General features: G+C 38.7%; 1 protein-coding gene across 6 annotated transcripts in view; it reads right to left on the reverse strand.

Moving 5' to 3' along the window:
- RPTOR (regulatory associated protein of MTOR complex 1) overlaps positions 1-22,842 on the reverse strand; it is a 405,549-nt gene that overhangs the window by 271,649 nt on the left and 111,058 nt on the right. For all 6 annotated transcript variants that reach the window (XR_006417225.1, XM_044456423.1, XM_044456421.1 and 3 more), the window contains exon 4: positions 1,242-1,400. Coding sequence is in view for 5 of the 6 variants with exons in the window: in XM_044456423.1 (XP_044312358.1) it covers positions 1,242-1,400 (159 nt within the window). In the remaining variant the exon portion in view is untranslated. The remainder of the gene's footprint in view (positions 1-1,241; positions 1,401-22,842) is intronic.

Below are 22,842 nucleotides of genomic sequence, written 5' to 3' on the forward strand. Positions count from 1 at the left end.
CTGACGAGCACTGGCTCTCCAGAATCAACGGCAGAAAGAGAACTTCCCTTCACCTGTTACCTTTTTAACTGGAGATGGCAGAAACTGAACCTGGAAACTTCCACAGGAAGAACATCTGCTCTACCGCTGAGCTATGACTCCTCTCCAACCATTATTAAATCACTAATTTGTAACACTGGTAAATTTAAATTTAAATCAATGGGACTATGCGGTCTCAATGATCAATAAACCATCTCCATCACTTTTAGAACTGAAATAAAGTAATTCCTCTTTTCCATATGCTCCTCTAAACTCAGAATTGAAACTGCACCCCTTGTTTGTAAAATGCACTGCAAGCTCAACAATTTCATTTTTGTTTATGAAACAATAAAACCAAAATATAGTAACTGATCTGGATTATATGAACAGCATCCAAGAACAATCCCAGCAACAGAAAACAATTGGGTGCTACCCCCAAACCAGAAAATAATTGGATGAATAAAAGTATGCTTCTCTCACATTGCCAGGGTACTGAATATGTTAATTGGCAACCATGATAAGCCATAACCTACCTTTCATGCCTGTGAAAGTGAGAAGACATCTTGGTAGCTAGTAGCACTTGTGGCAGATTTGGTCTGTCTGGAGATATGCTAGCTCAGATTCTGAACGTAAAATAGATTGTGGCTTCCAGCATCACAACTGTAAGCGCAGGTGGATGCATTTAATGTTCCATACATTTATAACAGAACTGAAACTTTGTTAAATCCATTCTGTCTATGTTTTGCAGACTAAAGGGTATCTGTATTTTTAAAGGAACACACAAGACTTTTGTAGAATTACACTAACGTGCATTAGCATAACTCTTAATTTGCACAAATCCCAACCCTCAAAAAATTAAAAGGAAAAAAAAATCTACAAGCCTATGCAACATGGGAAAAGTTAGTCCGCTATGGAACTCACAGGTTAGACTCAGAGCAATCTGGATTCATTTTGTTATTGTTATGGATTTTACTAACATACCTAGCACACACTTAAGCAAAGAAAGAGCTTTACCAGAAAGCATAACTATATCCCCCACAGAAAAAGAAATACAAGAAGTTCATAACTTGAGTTAACTAACCTTTCCGTGAATGGACAAGCAAAAGTTCTAGGATCAAACATAAGCAACGATGTTTTGTTCTTTATGGTAGAATCTTCCACCAAATGTGGAACAAATCAAATATGAGATTTCTGTGAATTAACTTTATGTGAAAATCACCCACCTTGTTGAAGACCCAAATTTCTCCATTCACTGTTGGCCTGGGGACACCATGTCCATTGTAGTGGAAGAGAACCCTCTCTTCCTTGGCATTTCGACGCAATGAGGTACATAGTTTCTTAACTTCATCTACTGTAGGATCAAGACTCTGCTTGTATCGGGCCTAGGTGCAAAAAAACAAAACAATGAATGCATTACCCATTGTATTTGCATATTCATGAGAATTTGAAATCACCACATGAGAAAGAAGGGGGCACATTTACCTAAAACATGATTCAATAAATAACATACCTCTGTACTTTTAAACTACCTGTGATCTTTTACATTATCAAACAACTGAATAAACTCAGATAACTTTGCTATAAAAGTTTTTTTTTTTCATAATGCATAAACCCTCCTACAAATTATATTGGTGCCAAAGCAACTACCCACAGTCCTGAAATGATTTGAGGCTATAGAAATATTGTAACAGTTTAGACCTAGACAATAGGTCATTAAACTTTCAGTAAGGCAGAGATTACAGTCTAAAAGCTTGCTCAACTGAAAGGTTATTGTAAATTAAGCCCTAATTTGTTATTAAAACTCTCCAGCAGACCAAGGCCAGGTTACAAAGAGTTACTTGGGTCCATGCAAAGGGCATGTGGTAGGCAAATATTTTTTTATCTTTTTTTTCTTTCTTGATTCCTGCTAAATCAGACCCAAGATCCATACATGCCAATATCCTGTCTCCAACAGCGGCCAGCCAGATACCTCCTGAACAGCAGGAAACCTCTAGTGACTGCATAAACAGGGCATAAATGCAATTGTCCTTCTGTTCTTTGCCCCAGCATTTGGTATTCAAAAGGAGAGTGCCTCAACACCAAGATCCCATTTAGCTGGTGTCGATTTGTCCCAACAGTAGAGAGACAAGGTGATAACTCTCCTCCCTTTTCTAAAGCAGACAGTAATGCCTGTTTCATAATGCACAACAACAAGGAAAACTAAATTTGACCCCAGATCAAAGATTGCTTCTGCATTGTGGCTGCTATAAAACCCCTTCCCAGGCAGGTGGCCTGTACCTATGTAAGTCCTATGTGATTGGCTTGTTCAGGCTGCCTGGTGATATCAGTGTTATCCAGAGTTTGTATAAATTGATAGCCAGTTGGGCATAGTTGTTAGAATGCTGGATTAAGATTTAGGAGATCTGCTTCTAGTCTCTACTTGGCCATGAAGCTCACTAGGTGATTTGGGCCAGTCACTGACTCTCAGTCTATCCTACACTACTGAATTGTTGTAATGATAAAATGGAAAGGGAGGGAATCTTGTAAGCTGACTAGGGTTCCTTGAAAGAAGTAAAATGAGAAGGTATATAGTTTAATAGTTTATTTCCTGCTCACAGATCTTTTCTGCACAGTCACCATCATTTGTGCACTGTGATGTGCTATTTTTCATGTTTAGTTCTAATATTCTTCTAAAGAGAAAAAATCACTTTGTCTACATTAGTTCATACTCTTGCATTGGTCCCATTAGTTTGAATAGGGATTAAACCAATACTGAGAACACCAAGCCACCCGGTAATATCTGCATTAGACAGCCTGCTTTATGCTTACAATCTTGGGATGTGGTGGGGGAGAGAGAAGATGAGTGCCAAGTAATACCTTCCAGTTTAAAGGAGAAAGAAAGAGCTACATCTAAACAAAGATCTACTATTCAATTTTCCCATGTTGCACAATGGCTTTTCACAATACATTTTTGCAAACTACTAAAATGAACTACAACATTTTATTACATCAGTAATCTATCACTAGCAATTTTATGTTGAGGTGTTCGTGTTTTTACAGAAATAAAGCAGAATGTTAACACAATGGTTAATGCAATTCTTGGCATTTGAGGTTGTTCACTGCAATCGGTGCCTTGCAGTGCAATATTTCACCCTGTTCACCTATGTTTATAGGCAAGATACAAGCAGCTGCAAGAAAGATGCTAAGGTTTCTCAGTGATGTTGCTCACAGCAGACTGTATTAATGCAAGCACAGCCTTCTATCTCATTCTTGTATCTTACAGCACCATTATGAAGGTGTTGATTTGCAAAATGCATGCTCTAAATCACATTTCGCCTGTTGGCATCTTTACAAGACACTCTAAGCAAGCCCTTGAGCAGAAGGTAATCTTTCAATCCCCACATCCTGGAATTTTCTAGCTGAAATTGCCATCAGATCCTAGCATAAATATCAAACTGAGCTCACAATTAATGAAGGGGAATGGGCACTTTAAAAAGCATGCCCATCTAACAGAACTCTATACAGGATAAACACAGGGTTGTAGAAGGAGAAAATAGGTGAAAAACAACTTCTGAACAAACAGCTAAATTCCTACCTGCCAACCAAGGATTTTTAGCCTTCACTTGATTAAACAGTATTCTAAAACACGGACAAGCCAAGTCTTTATTCATTCTGTCCATGATGAGAAAAAGTAACCAGCAATTTGTTTTGGTTTTGACAGTACTGTAATCCTTTACAGAGTAGCAGAGGAGAAGTAGGATTGTGCTTAGGGAGACTTTAGGAAAACCTTGTTGGTTTACTGTTCTTCATGGTGACATGCACATATCAGTGATAGGATTACTGTCTAGACCCCCAGAGTATGAACTAGCAACATCATACACCAAGTCTGGGATAGATAAATAGCTTCAAATAGGCAAAAAATAAATCCCATAGATTGTGCTAAGCACTAAATTTGTGTGCATTGTCAGAACCTTGCCATGTGGTGGAAATGGCTGGATATTGCCAGATCCTGAGAATTAAATTAGTTTGATTACAATTCCAGCAGTGGGTTGATGTTGTCACAACACCTAACTGAGGTCCAGTATATCATTGTTAGATGAGGCATAATTTCAGGAACAGAGATGATACTGGGATGAGACAGAAGGGTCACAGCATCTTTATTTCCTTCATTTATAAGCTGCAGAATTCTGTCCTTATAATAATTCATCTAAACTATTCTTTAAGCTACAAATTTATCCAGGCTGCTCAGAAAATACTATGTGATAGGAACTCCTAGAGTTGATATTAGAGTTTCCTAATCACTTCCATGCTTCTCCTCTATTTGTTCTAAAGAGAATTACTGTGCTCTCAAAAGCAAAACAATATGATAGTGTTGGAGTATACTAGACTCCATTATTCTAAGTATTTGATTTGGCAAATACAGCAAAAGCTGTTACCATTCCTTATAAAGCTCTGACATGCTTGGTTCCTGAGAGAGACACACTCCATTTCCTTCTCTTTCCTCCAACACAGACTTGATTTTAAAAATACTAATACAAGATTCAAATCAAAAAGCCAGATTTTATAAATAACCCCTTAAATCACTCACTGAAGTACTGCAGTATGGAGAATCCACTACTCATGGGAAAGTTAATAGAACTGCATTAACAACAGAGGGTATTAACTGGATATTATTCCTTGGTTTTTCCGTGAATAAATATAGTACAGAAATATATTGACCATGGTGATGACCATTAAAACCATTTAAATTACTAACAATTTTATATTTGTTCTCCTATTTCTAACAATCCAGAATTTTATCTAGTCATTTTGAATGATTTTCATTTTACAGCAGGGCTGGGCCTTTTTTTTTTTTTTTTAAGGCGAAGGGCTGCATTTCCCATGGGTAATCCATCAGAGGGCACATGATGGCAGTGGGCAGACCCAAAGTCTAAAGTTGGTAAGTTCACCTTTTCTCTCTCCCTCTTCCTTTCTACCTGTCAGGATGCCAGGGGAAGCACAGATCAGTTTTGCCAGAGGTATGAAGTGTTTGCATGTGAAAGGGTTTTGAGCAGGGGTCCTCAAACTTTTCCACCAGAGGGCCAGCTGAAAGCTGCCAGTGCTGGGCATGGGCCAGAAAGATGGTGCCGGCGGCATGCGTGGGCCGGCGTGGGTGGACACACGCAATTAGGCGGGGGTAGGGTGCACAACGAGGCGAGGCGAGGCGTGGGCAGGCAGGCGCGGTGAGGTGAGGTGAGGTGAGGTGAGGTAGGGGGCAGGCGGGCACACAAGGCAGCGGCTTGCTCGCTTGGAAATAGTTTTCTCTGAGCAAGCAAACCACGCACGGGGTGAGGTGGGTGGCGGCGGCGGCAGAGTACACGCACGGTGGGTCCAAATGGGCATGGCAGGCTGGATAAATCGGTGTGGTAGTCCAGATCCATCCCCCGGACCTTAGTTTGAGGACCCATGGTTTTGAGATTAGGATGAGGGTCACCTGCACCTCTGATTTATGGGATCACTCCTTTCCGTTGTAACAAGATCGGTATTGCACAAAAATAGCCATGCCAATTGCAGAAAAAAACCAAAAACCTTGTATTCTCTAGCACTGTAATGCCTACCAAATTTATTGTGACATTTATTGTTGAAGCACATTTTGCCATATGCATGGACTCCTTTGATTCACTAAAAGGTGTGTCAAGAGTTATATAGTAATTTTAAAGTATGCTAGATGTTTAATTGATTATGTGTTTCCTGATTCTAGCTTCATGTAGAAGAATAAATGCAACTCGTATTTACTAAGATTTAATCATATTATTTTGGTTTATCAATAAATAAGCTAGCACTTAACTCAGATACTTTACTTGAAGCTACTTTGGTTTTTGCCAGCACCCATTTAAATAAAAGGGGATAAATATGTTTTCGACTATTTATATGTCTCCTGTGTATGCAGTGGAACACCAAAAGAAGAAAGCAATGTGAAGAACCCAACATGGTACTCTGATTCATGGTTATTTCCTCCCAGATGTTATCTTGTCAAAATGAGTTCTCTATAATAGTGCCCACAGCTGTTGTGCAATTTTAATGACAGAACAAATATTGTACAAACATTAAATCAGGATATAAGATTTCACATAAGCAATAAATAAATAAATAAATCCAATGTTCATCTTGGGAAACTGCTGCTCAAAGTTTCATTTCCTTTCAAATGAATTTTTTCTTCTGCCACAAGCCATTTTGTTTCCTGTATGTCTTAATAACACAAAGTCAGTCCTATTTCCTCCAGCTATTGCCTACATTCATATCCCCCACCCACTCCCCAGTCAAATCAGTTATGAACAATGAGCTATGTCTATTCTGAAGAAAGGCAGAAGGGATTGCATCTAAGTCAATGCAAACAAGAAGAACTGAGCAACAACATCCAAAGGATTTCTATCCAACTTGTACCGCCTATCCTTTTTATCCCATCCCCTCTTCAGTGAGCTCAGGGGAACGTACAGGAAACTTAATTTAAACTCGTAACTTGTTGAGGAAGGTTCTGTGAAGAACTGTAAGTCTGCCAAAGGTGAGTAGCATGACTCAGCCAGAGTGGAAACTTGGGCTTCTCTCATCCTAATCCAATACTCATACCACTATACCACAGGCATTATAAAGAGGCCCATATAGCTTACTTGACCTCACCATGCATCTCACAAGTAGCTCAGCAATGGTGTCTTGTGTGAAGAGGATGCCCTTTCATATAAAATAGTTTCAGATGTTCCATAGGTCATCTTTTTTATATCCTGCAGATTCGAAGAAGTCTAACAAGCTGTCAAAAACAGTTGCACCAATTCTTAGGCCACAACACAGATAACTGGTTCTTTAACCATCAACATCTATTTCTACTTGTTATCTTTAGTAAAAAAAAAAAACTGCATAGAAAATGTTTCAAGCTGCAACACTGGGAATTACTATTGCTATTAGTACATTAATACCCCACTTTTTTCCTCTTGAAAGGAACTCAAAGCAACTCGCAAAGTTCTTCTCTCCATTTGTCCTCACAAAAAAGAATGGTGACATTGGAAGTGTCCTGGTTTTAAAGGAATGTGCGGTAGTTTTAAAGCATGCCATTTAACTGATTAGTTGTCTCCTGGTTCTAGCTTGATATAAAAGGATAAATGAGAGACAGTAATTGGCCCAAAGTCACTCAATGATCTTCATAGCTGAGTGGGGGGCTAGAAATGAGATCTCTTGCATCCCAACTCCAGCATCCTTAATAACTATATCACCCTTGCTCTCAAAACCAAACTGGCCCTTTGCAACTATGATTTGGTTTCTTCTCTCTAACATTATCCCTGCTCTCCAAAATTATACATATTTTCAAAAGAACCACTTATTGCTCAATCCTATAACCTAGAAAGCAAGAGTGCTTCTTTCCATTTAACTAACTTGTCTTGTTGCCATAGACAACAAGGAATTTCATGTAGACAAGTGAGGGGGCTGGGGGAAGAGGGACAAATCACTCTTGTCACACTGCCATCAGTTTGCCTGGTTTTCTATGCAGGCTGCAAAGGAAACTAAGCCCTTTTCATTACAGCCAGCACAAAACCTAAAGCTGACTGAAAAAGAACAAAGCAATCCTTGGACAGGTTGCTGTTTTTCTGCACTGAATATGCAGAAGGCAAATCTTCCTTCACATCCAGCATACTAACATGGTGGTGGTAAAGGTGGTGTAGGCGCACATTGCTTTCTGTCCCTTCAGCAGCATCATGTTCGTATGCAAGTTGTGTAGGAGGCAAGCCCCATCCTGCATGTTCACAAGCAGGCTGTTGGCAAACGGACACAGAGAGAGGAACTGGTTTATACACTCGGTCAGACCATTTCTTGCCTGCTTTATATTCATGAGTAATGGGGAGAGAGAGTGCTCTGTCTACCTACCACCAGTCCTCTCATGATTAAAAGGCAAGTGAATAAAATAGCTTATGCAGGCTAGTAACTTGGGGGGGGGGGGTAATGTGAAAGGCCACTTGAGTGTCAAAGAAATGCTTTCCTTTGACAGTAAGAAAAACTAAGGGAATTCACAAAGGTCTCCATAATCGCTTGAGTAGAACTAGTTAATTTTGTGGAAAATGCTTTCTGAAACCTTTCAAAAAATTGTATTTACCATCAAACAATCCATTTTAGCATGGTTAGAACTTCAAGACATGAGGCATTTGTTTACAAACACCCACATACACACCTACAAATAGATGTATACTTTATTTGGTTTTTCAGAACAATTACAGGATAAAACTGAAGGCTTTTTCACAGCCACACAAGGTGGGAAAAGACATCATATCACAAAGTTGGCTAGGGGTTAGCAGATATTGCATATAAAGTTGCAAGTCTGACCTTTTGTTACATCCAGACACCAATGTTTCTTCCTTCCTGTTGACCTTTGCTTATCCCTCCCTAATATCCTGAGAGTTAAAGCTTGCCATTATCGATTTTACAGGCAAGTCTGTATGAGTAAAATAAAAATAACAAGCCAAGGCTTTTAGCTAAAGAGAGAATAGTCTCTGCTCTTGTTTCCAGTTTCTAGTCATCATTCAGAGTTTTTGCTAGTAAGGCTGTTCACATGCCAGGAGGTCTGAGACCCTGCTGATTCTAGACTCAACAATAAATGCAGAAAAGGAAGATCTGCTGCATGGAAGAGTAGCTTCATGCTTATCTCTCCAATGTTAGAAAATTTAGAAGTAAGAAAAAACTTTTCTTCTTTATTTAAAATTGGCTGCAATACCATGTTCGGGGTTTTTTGTTTTTTTTTAATCAATTTCTTGGTTGAGGTACAGTTAGGTGATTGGATCTAAGAGTGATTTGAATAAGCTGCCATATATTACCCCTCAATTTGCAATTCATAGGTAAGTTACTGTAGAGTCCTCCAGCTCTGTACGGATTAGAATATGGTGGTAGTTAGCAATTCATTGGACTATTTAAGGTGAAATTAATTCTCATGATAAAGGTATGGCTGTACATTTAAATTTTCTTTCCTTGTGATTCCCAAGGGATACCAAGGAACAAAGAGGGAAAAGGACTCTCTGCAGGATCCCAGGACATGTCATATAGCATGTTATATTTTAAAATAAATTACAGTGGAATGAGAATATACATCAGCCATACTGTAAAACAAGTTATCACTATAGCAGATGCCAACTAAATTGCTTCTGAAAAAGATACATCAGAACAGACCATTCAATTGACAGAAGACTAACCCATGATTAGAAACAGATTCTAGCAAAGAAGCGATTCTCTGCTGTCAACCAAACACCAATATCTGTGCTAGACAGAATAATATCTAACCTGCAATACAAATGAAAAGCACTAGATTGCATGTCCTGACCTTGAAATGGATAAATTATTCCACAATGCAAGTGGACATTTCTGCTACCATGAACCAGTGGAAAACATTGTTCACAAAGTAGGAAATGTATCAAAAATCCATGCATACTCCTACAAAATCTTTTGTTAACTTCTCTATTCCCTTCTGTTGTCTGTTTTAACCACACTTTAGCATAATGTTTGCACCACCATTAATCATGATAAACATTAATTAGCATTCCACTCTTAATCAGAATCTCAAATGAGCTGGCAAACTCTGGTTAAAATAAAAACTCCACTTCATGAAGGTACAACATTTAATATTAAACTATAGTTATATCCAAGACAGAAGTGAAAGGAGAATTTGCATGGGGTGGGAGGAGGCATACACACCCCTCAAACTGCTTCTGACTGATACACAAATGATGTGAAAGGATGCAGCACTGAATTTACATTGCCTAAGACAGGAGGATGAAAACTAGAGTTCCTCATGGTTTATCATGACAGCAACTTGCAGGGAACAAGTCATGAACCATTGCTTAGAAAATATGGGTAGCCCATGAACAGTATATTTTAAAAAATAAGCTACCACTGAAACTTTCAGAAGAAACTTAGAGCCACTTGAGATGGAAAAATCTGAAAAGGGGAAGAGATTTCTCACCAATGATTTAGTGATAGATTCAGATGACAGTAACAGAGAAGAGAGTTACACCTCATTTTATACGATTAATTTCTTTTCTTCTCAGTCCCCACACCCAATCTCTCACATAAACAGTAAATTCAGTTTCTAAAGGAAGAAATCTGATGCATTTCATTCTGAAGCCATCCTAATTTTCAATCCATGTAGCTTTGGGATTCTAAAGCAGCACATCTTACTCCTCCAATCTGCTGAGCATCTTTGCCTTGCCACTCTTTCAAGTTAGCAAGTGACAGGTTTACAACTTTACCCTCCTCCTATGAAGATTTACCAAGGGCACCAATCTACAAGATCATATTGGTTTTGTTAAGATTAAGTAGACTGAACTGCATCACCATGCACTAGTCCATGGACAGCCATTCCTTCCAAGTATTGGGAGAGTGCTTTTAAGGTTTACCAGCATCTCACAGTTACACTAAATCACAAGAAGCTGGCAACTGAATGAGTTTACTGTTGAGAGTGAAAAGAGTTCATTTTATATTCAATATTTTGCTTTTTAAAATCAATTACTCTTTTTGTTTACATATTTATTTTCATTTTTCTCATTAAAAATGTTTACTACCAACATGTTTTATTTTAAAGTTTTTTTAATCTTTAAGCTATGCTATTGTCTTCCACGTCTATTTGCCCTGTATGTGTTTCCTGTTGCCAGGTTCTCCAAATCCATGTTTCAAGGCAACAAAAACAGTTTTACATCAAGAGTACAAGATACATATTATCTCCATGGCTTTCTAAATTAACTTTTAATTCTTCAACATTTTGCTCTAATGAAAGAGTAATGTACTAGCCTATCGAGCCATCTAGTAGACACAGTATAGAAACAACTTATTCCAGCAAAGTTTCTAGTTGTCCTACCAAATTCTTTCTGATAGTTTCCATAATGATTTTCTGCATAGTTCTGCCTGATCCTTGGCAAGAAAATTTAGCTTCTGATTAGGGTTATCAGAAAGAACAATCTCAGCTGCAACTCTTTTGCCAATGGTATTCGACTACATCTGTCATTCCTAAGCTGACACTAGCCTCGGATTTGTCAAATGTCTTGTTGATGTGCAGTGCAGGACAAGCATGAAATTGCTGGTGCTGATGTCAGACAGCTGCTTCTCTGGTGAAAATCTGATTCTTCTGATCACATTAGTGAGTGACTCAAGACATCATGTCAACAGGAAAAGCCTTGGGGAAGTCCAATTTGAAAGGAGTCTCAATTCCATGTATACAATTAAGGCAGAATATGTCTGCTTATTTCATTCAATATAGGAAACATTTCAAACTTGAGTAAAGATAATGACATGCTATCAATTCCTTTACTACTGCTGTTGATAAACTGGAGATGCTGCTTAAAACAATCTGCAGTAAATGCAACCTTGCCTATTTATAAAGTAAAAAGGAATAAATGGAAACTTTTAAGTGAAAGCTAAAACAGATATAATAGTAGTAACTTAATGTTGTAATCTAATCCTAAAACTTGGAACAGAAGGAGAAAAATTAAGCAACAGTGTTAATCGAGACTATAAAGCTATTTCCCTCAATCCATATTTTAAAATGAATAACCTATCTCTTTGTTTCTCTGGCATTTCAGTAGAACTGTCAGAGCTTTCTGTGACAAGTTTACTTTGATTTAAAATGTCACAAAATATGAGAAAGATAACACAATACTCTGTTATTTTCCAGAATAATTTGACTTTTTGTTACCTTTCTTCTCTAATTGCTCTGTGCAGATTTCAATATGCTGAAAGTTTTTGTTATGAAGCTCAAATACATGAAATTTGCCATCACTGAGATTTTCCAAGGATATGGAGAAGTGATAAGACCATGTTTGGCACAAGAAGTATTCTGAAAAGCAGCTCATTATTTTTTCAACCTGTCAGAAGACTAAAGCCACAATTCAAATTACTGATATTGTATACACAGGAGAGAACCAAGTACATAGGTTGAGTTTCACTTATTCTCCTGCTGTAGCAGTTGCCCCTGGCCCAAGAGACAAGGTGCTGTTTAAACTGAAAAGTAGGCACACACACTGCAGTTTCTTTGGTTTGCAAGTTAGGAAAGCACTGTTTCATTTTATTTTCAGCCTACTCTTCAAGTTATCTCCAAATCCCTCATAAAAGTAACAAAAAGTATGCTTCGGACCAGAGTTCACCAATCCCCTGGCAGAGCAGCTGTTGCTCTAGGTGACCTTCCAAGTGGAAAACTGCTCAGGCTTTACACACAGCCAGTCAAGCATATGTATGCAAAACAGAAAGCTCAGTCTCTGGGATCTACTTTGTCAAGCTGTGATACAATTCTGAAGTAGCAATGGAACTAAGAGGTAGACTACTTTGCCTAGCCTTGCTAGCAACTGCCAGAGGTTTTAGCTATGACTCCCAGCCAAGAATGAGTAGCATTTGTTATTACTCTCTACATTCTTCCTCTATCATACAGACAGTGAAGGAAAAGACACAGCCAACTAAGTTCTACTAAGTACCAATCTATGCCTGAAAAGTCTTTAATAAGGAAGTGAAAGCAGAGAGAGGATGAGTGCCCACCACTGTTCTTTTTTTTGAGGATTGCTTAGGTTTTTTCTGAGTACATTCTCCTGGAAATGGTAAATTTCTAAGATATGTATACAGTAATTAACAAAGAACCTTTAACACTGACTGATTTATAGTAACCTACACTTAGCTTTTGTAAACTACACTCCACTAAATGTATGATGTGTTATTCTCAGTGAGTGTAAAGATATGGGTACAGCAGAGATAACACAGTAAAGAAACTAAAAAGTGAGAATGTCAGGCTTAGGCTGAGAGAGGGGGACACTGAAAATATCACTAATTGGTAAAATTGCTGCCACAGATGAACATGGCTCCTCCCCCAAGAAAGAATTCATATTAAATAAATCTTAAGTTTCATCAACCAGTTGCTTCACAGGAGGGCCATGCTCTGCATTTTATAAAGTCCAAGAAAAGGAAAAGAGAAAGGGACTTTAAACCTATTTGTAGGATCACACATAATTCATTATGTGTGCTATACATAATGAATTATGTATAGCACACATAATTCATTCTCAATTATATACTTGCAAAATTCTACATTGCTAAATAGAAATAAATATTTTTACATTAGAAATACAAACTCATCAAGTGCAATTGTTTTCTCTTATTCCTCGCATACCACACATCCCTGTCACTCATTTGTTGTTTTCAGTGCTATGATAGGGTGCCTATTCTGGTGACAAGCCACGAAGACAACAACCCATCTGTCCTCAGTTTTCAAAATATGAATCCTCTAACCAACACAGGGTGTTAACTGCTCCCAAGCTGTCTCCTGCATCACAGAGCATGAATAGTCCTGCTGACAGTCTCCCTGAGCAGACACTATTGCTCTCTTAGTTGAAGGTGAAGGGAGTAGAAAGGCAAAAATGGGTAAAGCCATGGAACCCCACAAAAACCAAACAGGAATGTTACATTAGTAGCACCACTGATGGCTATCAATTGTGACAGGAAACAGAGAGGGACCAGCTATATACATTGTTTTAAATGAGAGGGATATAATCTAGCTCAGCATTTCAGATACTTACCCAATTAAGAATTACACATCTATCTAGGAAAGGAGCACAAGTAAACCAGCACAGGAAGATCTAATTTGAGACTAATGAGGCAAGAACATAGCCTATATGCAACTTAAATTACTATGATAACTTAACAGAACTAAGAATAGGTCAAGGAATGTCATGCAATTAACCTTAAACCATTGAAATGCATACTGGAGACTAGGCATTTTGCTTGATACAATCTATGCAGCGGATACAAAGATACATATCTTCAGAATATGAAATATAAATAAAATAAGGAGGTTGGTAGTCTGATAAAACATTTGGATCTCTCTCACATGCATTCTTGGGCAGAAAATCTAGACAAAGCAAGTGCACAATACAAGACAAGCAAACTTGAGAGATATGGTTAAAACCTACTTTTGAGTGAAGAATTAAGGTAATTTTTAAAACACAAAACTGACGAAGTGTAAGTCAGAGCTCTTTCGTGGCAGGTATAGTAGTCTTATCTCTATATTACGGAATTTTAATGCTTTGGGTCCAAATTTCCTAAGGGACCATCTTCTTCACAGTATCCAATTATAAGTTCCAAGACTAATCATCTCTGTTCCAAGCATATAGTGATACGATCTAGTTGCTGTTCCACAATTCTGAAACTCCCTTTCCTGTGGAGTTATGAGAGCTAATGCATAGTTTTGAAGTAATGTCAAATCTTTTTATTTGATCTAGTCACTATCATAACTAATATGGAGATTTATTTTAACAACTGTTGCATTTGATTTCATTCATTTTAACTGGTTGTTGAGTACTTCTCATGTGCATCTAATTCATAGTCTTTGAAAGGAGTCCATTTAGAAAACGATATAAATAAATAATCAAGTTCTTTCTTGTACTGCATTCAGTTTTGGCACTTCTCTGTGGCATACATTTTAATGGGATTATTTGGACTAACCCTTTATCAGAAAATCTGCTTTAATAAGACAGCTGAACTCTCACTTTCAGGAAAACTTAGCCATGACAATTCCATGGTTTGGCACCTCTCAAGCCATACTCAAAACATCGCTGACTATACAAAAGTCATACATGTGCAAGAGAACTTTACGTTTGACTTAGTCATTTATTGTTTGTGATTTATTAACTCATTTAAGAAGACAGTTACCTCTTACTGCATAAGAAGATAGCTCTGCTTCATGAGAGATTAGATGAACATACACAAGAGATGCCATAGTAATGGATTCCCCGCATCAGCAGGGGTCTGAATTAATTATTTTGAAAGTCCCTTCCAGTAAAATATTTCTTACCTGCCTTTTTGAGGATTGCTTAGGTTTTTTCTGAGTACATTCTCCTGGAAATGGTAAATTTCTAAGATATGTATACAGTCATTAACAAAGGCAGTGGCTTTCGATACCATCGACCATGGTATCCTTCTGGATAGGCTAGCGGGATTGGGAGTTGGAGGCACTGTGTGGCAGTGGTTCCACTCCTATCTCAACGGCCAATTTCAGAAGGTGGTGCTGGGGGACTATGGCTCTGCGCCATGGCAGTTATGCCATGGATTTCCGCAGGGGTCCATTTTGTCCCCTTTGCTATTTAACATCTACATGAAAACGCTGGGAGAGGTCATCAGGAGGTGTGGGCTGCAGAATCATCAATACGCTGATGATACCCAGCTCTACCTCTCATTTTCCACCAATCCAGGTGAGGCAGTGGCTGTGCTGAACCAGTGCCTGGCTGGATGGGGCCAATAAACTGAAGCTCAATCCAAACAAGACAGAGGTCCCATTGGTGGGTGGCTCGGGCCTCGGGATGGGGGACTTGGGCCTTGTCCTAAATGGGGTTGCACTCCCTCTGAGGGACAGGGTTCGCAGCTTGGGAGTGCTCCTCAACCCTGAGCTGTCTTTGGAAGCTCAGGTGACGGCAGTGGCGAGGAGCGCTTTCCTTCAGCTTCGGCTGATACATCAGCTGCATCCCTTCCTAGAGCATGACTGCCTGGTGACAGTGACACACGCACTGGTAACTTCCCGATTAGATTTCCGTAACACGCTCTATGTGGGGCTACCCTTGAAGACGGTCCGGATACTTCAGTTGGTGCAGAATAGAGCTGCCAGGTTGCTGACAGGGACTGGGCGTTGTTCTTATATAACCCCAGTTCTCTGTCAGCTCCACTGGCTCCCGCTTGAAGTCCGGGCCCAATTCAAGGTGTTGGTTATGACCTATAAAGCCCTAAACGGCTTGGGACCTGGATATATATGCCCTCCCGCCCCTTGAGATCAGCAACAGATGCCCTTCTCCAGGAACCCTCTGTGAATGATATTAGGAGGGTGAGTACCTGGAGGAGGGCTTTCTCTGTGGTGGCGCCCCATCTATGGAATGCGCTCCCCAGAGAGATCTGCCTGGCGCCGTCATTATTTGTTTTTCCGCGCCAGGCTAAGACATTTTTATTTAAAACTTATTTTAATTGCTAAATTATTGTATTTATTAGGATTTTAAAATTAGTCGAGAATGCACCGGGGGTTTTTAAATTTTTTTTTCTTTTAAATTGTTATATTGTTATTGTTTATGTATGTTTTTGTGTATTTTTTGTGAGCCGCCCCGAGGCTTTGTTGCGATGGGGTGGCATAGAAATGTTTAAAATAAATAAATAAATAAATAAATAAATAAATAAATAAATAAATGGCAATTTATAGAAAGATACTAGGAATACAAGCTTTGCTATCCCTCTATTTCAAACCACTTTCATAAGAAAGAGGGCAATAACAAGAAATTAAACAGAGCTGCTTTACTTTTTTAAAAAACAAAACAAAGCAGTAATATACAGAGGGGATTACACCTGCACAGCTGCAAATTGTATATCTCAAAGTTATGAATACAGATTCCTTTACTTCCCCAGAGAAAAGGGTAATGCCACCACGGTACAACTCTCCAAAGGCTTTGGCACTGCATATTTTATCTGGTAGATGTCATTTCTTGTCATACTTTGCAAACTCACTTGAAGAGGCACTTGTGCTTATGCAGGCTTCCATTCCCTCATGTTGATCGCACTAGGCAAGCCATAAACTACCTCTGAGAAATCAATTAACAGGTCAAAGCAACACCTGGCAAAAAATCTTCAGTGGGCAATAAAGCATTTTGTTAATAGATCAGACTTAATTAAAATTGTTGCAAAAGTGGCAGTGCTGCTCTTTATTCTACCCAACAAGATAACAAAGCATTAGCTTTCTTGCCTTTTCTTTGGACTACCTTATTCATTTCAGAAAGTATTTCATTTTTTGAAAGATAAAATAAGGATCCATAGGTATAATAATTAGCCGGTGAAACATTAAGACTGTGAATTGATTCCAAACTAGAAAGGGAAAATCAGTTCAGCTTCTAAACTATGGAGATATAGTTTCAATGTTACTATAGTTTCAGCTTTCAATGGCCATACAATAATATAAAACTCTTCAAACTTTTCGTAGTTAAATGTTTTGAGGGCTAGGTAGTTATCTGCCTTACAACCTAGGAAATAATATATAGGAGTTTACATTCTGCCATTTACTTTCTGCATTGGTCCATCAAGTTCACTGGCTTTCAGACAATATATCAAAAGAATCATTTATTTGATTTATACTCTTATCTTTCTACCAAGCAAAACAGCACCCAAGGCAGCTTAGAATTACAATAAGACTTTGATAAAAATAATAAAATCTATTAAATTTGTTTTTTAACACAATTAAAAACACAAAACCATTATTCATTTTTATAAATATTATTACTGAATAAATATGATGACCATGTTTTAAGCAGGAATGGAATAGGACAAAATGAGACTGGACTGCCCCATTTTGCCTAACCAATGGATCCTTGTTTTAGTGAACTGCAATGTCTACAGATCTCAGTTTATGCTTTGTCCAGTAAAACATCTTGTTTCATTTCTACTGGATGCTACAAAATCCCTGAAAAGGGATTTCTCTAAGTTTGCTCTGTGCTTTCAACATTTGAACAGGTGGTATACAGATTCCACTTTTTCTGAACTTTACGTATAAGACTTAGAAGCTGCACACACATGCACGTGCACACATAACAAGTTAAGTTCATAAGGAAAGCCATGCTGGATCAGACCAAAGGTTCATCTAGACTAGAACTCCATACACATGGTGGCAGCAGCCCACAAGATCCCTCAAACAGGGTGGGTGCAGGACCTTTGCCTGTCCAAGCTCCTCAGCAACCGGTGGATACAGGCATGCTACCTCTGGTAAAAGAGGCAGCACATAGCCAGTAAGGCTAGCAGCCACTAATAGCTTCCTGTGAATCCGTCCAATTCCCTTTTAAAGCCATTCAGATTGGTGGCTGTCACCTCTTCCTATGGCAGTGAATTTCATAGTTTAACCATAAGTTACGTGAAGAAGTATGTTATCTGTCCCAAACCTCCCACCAATCAGCTGCATAGGATGCCCCTGGATTTAATTGATATAGGAAAGTGAGAAAAAAAATCTCCCTCTTCACTTTTTCCACACCATGCATTATTTTAGTTATCTCTGTTGTGTCTTCCCTTATTCACCTTTTTTCTAAGCTGAACAGTCCCAGATGTAGGTGCTCTTCACAGGGCAGCTGCTTCAACCCCTGAACATTTTCGTTGCCCTTCTCTGTATTTTATCAAACTCAATAATGTCTTTTTGAAATAAGGCGACCAGAATGGACCACAATATTTTAAGTGTGGTTGCACAAAGATCTGTATCCGGGGAATAAGATTTTGGCAGTTCTATTTTCTGTCCCATTCCTAATAATTATGCCATACAAATATATGGAAATTACTAAATTCAAATCTTTGTGGTTACAATGTTTTTTCTTTTCCTCTTGTGGTCAAGTTTTTTTTTTTTAATGGACAGGAAAAAGAACATACCTCACAGGACTGTTATGAAAATAAAGTGGAGAGAAGGAAGTTGATGAAAGCTACCTTGGGTCTCTTTTTCCTACCTTGGGAAAAAGCAAGTAATAAATAAATAAATAAATAAATAAATAAATAAATAAATAAATAAAAAATGTTTTAATAAATAAAATAAATAAATAATAAATAAATAAAGCATTTGATGTGATTAGCAAGCCAGTTAATTGTGGCTGGATGGTACTACAACTATGTGGATCTCTAGCTTGCTGGAGAAGCATAGTCAAAGAGTACTCATTGGTGGATCCTCATCATTGGAGGGAGGTATTAATTGGGGTACTACAGGTTTTGGTACTGGGCCCTGTACTCTTTGACAATTTTGATAATGACTTGAAGAGATGAGGAAAATGCTTATCAAAGCTGCATACAGAATGAGACAGTTAACACCTTAGAAGAAAAACAAAATTCAAAATGATCTTGATAGGTTAGGAAACTGGCCAGAAAATAACAAAATGAAATTTAACAGAGACAAGTACATAAGTCTTCATTTAGGAAAAAAGAAATTAAATGCACAGGTATAAAATGGGGGATGCATGACTTAGCATCTTGGCAATCGTACATGTGAAAAGGTTCTTGGAGTTGTAATCAATCATAAATTGAACACAGTCAGCAGTGTGATGTGGCTGCAAAAAGCAAAATGTAATTTTAGGTTGCATCAATAGAAGTATAGTTCAAAATAATGATAAATAGTACTTCCATTCTACTCTGCATTGGTCAGACCACACCTTGTATACTACTTACAGTTCTAGACATCCTACTTCAAGAAAAATTCAGATAAATTAGGACAAGTTCAGAGAAGAATAAAAAGGACCATCACGGGGCTGGAAAAAAGGTCTGTAGGGAATGATACAAGGAAATTGGTATGTTTAGCCTTAAAATGCAAAGATGGGTATGGGGAGAATAGGACAGAACAGTACAAGTACCTAAAATTGTTTTCTGTTTCTGTTGTTTCACAAAAGGGAACCACAACTTGTTCTCTGTCATCTAAGATAATAGGACAAAATAAAACAATATTATGTTACAGAAAACTAAGTTTTAGTTGAGCATCAGGAAAAGCTTCCTGATAGAGAAGTCAGTCAATGAGTCGGCTACCTAGGGAAGTAATAGGGCTGTCATTGTCAGTAGTCAAGCAAAACCAGGAACTATCTCTCATAGATACTTCAAACCAGGTTCCAGTTTCTGCACTGAGCCAGGTGTTTGACCTGATGGCCTAAAGAGCCCCTTCCAACTCTGTGCTTCTATGATCCTCCATCATGCTATGAACATCATTTTCCCTGTAAAAAATGTTTTGTATGTGCATACATGTGCTGGTACAAAAGAACCAGCAGAGGGAATCTGGAGCAGGCCCTGGAGGAATCCATGAGGTCCAAATAGACCCCAGAGAACCCAGTGTTGCTCACCCTTGTTCTGAGGAACAGAAATCTTTCAGATCTTAAATGATGCCCTTGTAATCATTTTCTCACAGCTGAACTGAGATCACTACAGCAGACTGATCACAGGTGTTTTCTGGAACATAAGTCTTTCAGTTTTGAAACTCTGTATGGATGGAAAAGTTTTTAAAGACTATTTCAAGGATGATTAATTTTTAGATGCTGCATTAACACCACATCAGACAAGCAGTTCATACTGTTCCCCGTAGTGGACAGTTGTTGACACAGCATTCAGTAAATGGAGAAGATGACAAGGGATTATTTGTATTCCATATACAGTAACACTCCTGGGCAGGAGGAAATTTTCTGTGTCAACAAGGAGAAACAAGAAAATAGATTGCCTGATTAAAAGATAGATATTACAAGGCTAAAGACAATAACCAATTTACCTCAGCATAAGCCTGGCATCCTGGTACTGGTAAATATAATTTTGCGTTAATATTTTATATAAATCTGATAACCTGTTAGCATTAAATTTTTGTGATTCTATTACGTTTCTCCTTCAAAGTATATATGCAGACCACATATATAACAATAAAAGAGGTGGAAAAACAGGAAGACCAAGTGCTTCAGTGTTCCTCCTTCTGTACATTCCGGCCCTTGCCTGATACCCTTCAAGTGTGGATTCAAGTATAGTGGAAAATTCCCCAATCCACATGCTTAGATGGCTGAACTCCTTCATGGATCACTTCCTCGTCCTGGCAAGGGGCTTGTGTAGCTCGATGGAGCTATGAGCTATGCCATGCAGGGCCTCCCAAGATGGACAGGTCATAGCAGAGAGCTCTGACAAAAGGTGATCCACTGGAGAAGGAAATGGCAACCCACTCCATTATCCTTGCCATGAAAACCCCATCAACAGTACCAAAAGGCAAAAAGATATGATGCCGGAAGATGAGCCCCTCAGATCAGAAGGGGTCTAATATGCTACTGGGGAAGAGCAGAGGGCTAGTACTGGTAGCACCAGAAAGAATAAAGTGACTGGGTCGAAGCCGAAAGGACACTCAATTGCAGATGTATCTGGGGGTGAAAGGAAAGTCCAATGCTGCAAAGATCTATACTCCATAAGAACCTGGAATGTAAGATCCATGAATCAAGGCAAGCTGGATGTGGTCAAACAAGAGATGACAATACTGAACATCGACATCTGAGGAATCAGTGAACTAAAATGGACAGGAATGGGTAAATTTAATTCAGATGACCATCAGGTATACTACTGCGGGCAAGAATCCCTCAGAAGAAATGGAGTAGCCTTCATAGTCAATAAAAGAGTAGGAAAAGCAGCACTGGGATACAGTCTCCAAAACGACAGAATGATCTCGGTTCGAATTCAAGGAAAACCATTCAGCATCACAATAGTCCAAGTCTATGCCCCAACCACTGGTGCTGAAGAGGCTGAAGTTGACCGGTTCTATGAAGACCTACAACACCTTCTAGAATTAACACCAAAAAATGATGTCCTTATCATCATGGGGGATTGGAATGCTAAAGTAGGAATCCAAAAGATAACTGGACTAACAGGCAAGTTTGGCCTTGGAGTACAAAATGAAGCAGGGCACAGGCTGGTAGAATTGTGTCAAGCGAATACGATGGTCATAGCAAACACTCTTTTCCAACAACCCAAGAGATGACTCTACACATGGACATCACCAGACGGTCAACAAAGAAATCAGATTGACTATGTGCTCTGCAACCAAAGATGGAGAAGCTCTATACTGTCAGTAAAAACTAGACCAGGAGCTGACTGTGGCTCAGAGCATGAGCTTCTTGTTGCAAAATTTAGGCTTAAATTGAAGAAAGTAGGGAAATGCACTAGGCCACTCAGGTATGATCTAAATTATATCCCTGATGAATATACAGTAGAGGTGACAAATAGATTTAAGGAATTAGGTCTGACAGAGTGCCTGAAGAACTATGGACAGAGGCTCACAACACTGTACAGGAGGTAGCAACTAAAACCATCCCAAAGAAAAAGAAATGCAAGAAAGCAATATGGCTGAGGAAGCTTTACAAATAGCTGAGGAAATAAGGAAAGCAAAAGGCAAGGGAGAAAGAGAAAGATACACCCAATTGAATGCAGAATTCCAGAGAATAGCTAGAAGAGATAAGAATGCCTTCTTAAATCAACAGTACAAAGACATAGAAGAAAACAACAGAATAGGGAGGACCAGAGATCTCTTCAAGAAAATTGGAGATATGAAGGGAACATTTCATGCAAAGATGGGCATCATAAAGGACCAAAATGGCAGGAACCTAACAGAGGCAGAAGAGATTAAGAAGAGGTGGCCAGATTACACAGAGGAACTATACAAGAAAGAGCTTAACGTCCCTGATAACCACAATGAGGTGGTCACTGACCTCGAGCCAGACATCCTGGAATGTGAAGTCAAATGGGCCTTAGGAAGTCTGAGCAACAACAAAGCTAGTGGAAGTGACATCATTCCAACTGAGCTATTCAAAATCCTAAAAGACGATGCAGTAAAAGTACTACACTCAATATGCCAGCAAATTTGGAAAACTCAACAGTGGCCACAGGATTGGAAAATGTCAGTTTACATTCCAATTCCAAAGAAGGGCAATGCCAAAGAATGTTTCACATGCTAGCAAAGTTATGCTCAAAATCCTACAAGCTATGCTCCAGCAGTATATGGAACAAGAACTACCAGAAGTACAGGCAGAATTTCAAAGAGGCAGAGGAACTAGAAAGCTAGGGAGTTCCAGAAAAACATCTACTTCTGCTTCATTGACTATGCTAAAGCCTTTGATTGTGTGGATCACTACAAATTGTGGCAAGTTCTTAAAGAAATGGGGGTACCAGACCATCTTATTTGTCTCTTGAGAAACCCATATGCGGGTCAAGAAGCAACAGTGAGAACTGGACATGGAACCACTGATTGGTTCAAAATTGAGAAAGGAGTTCGGCAAGGCTGTATACTGTTGCCCTGCCTATTTAACTTAT

The sequence above is a fragment of the Varanus komodoensis genome, unplaced genomic scaffold, assembly GCF_004798865.1.
Source record: "Varanus komodoensis strain SLA01 unplaced genomic scaffold, ASM479886v1 scaffold84, whole genome shotgun sequence".
NCBI classification, from domain to species: Eukaryota; Metazoa; Chordata; class Lepidosauria; order Squamata; family Varanidae; genus Varanus; species Varanus komodoensis.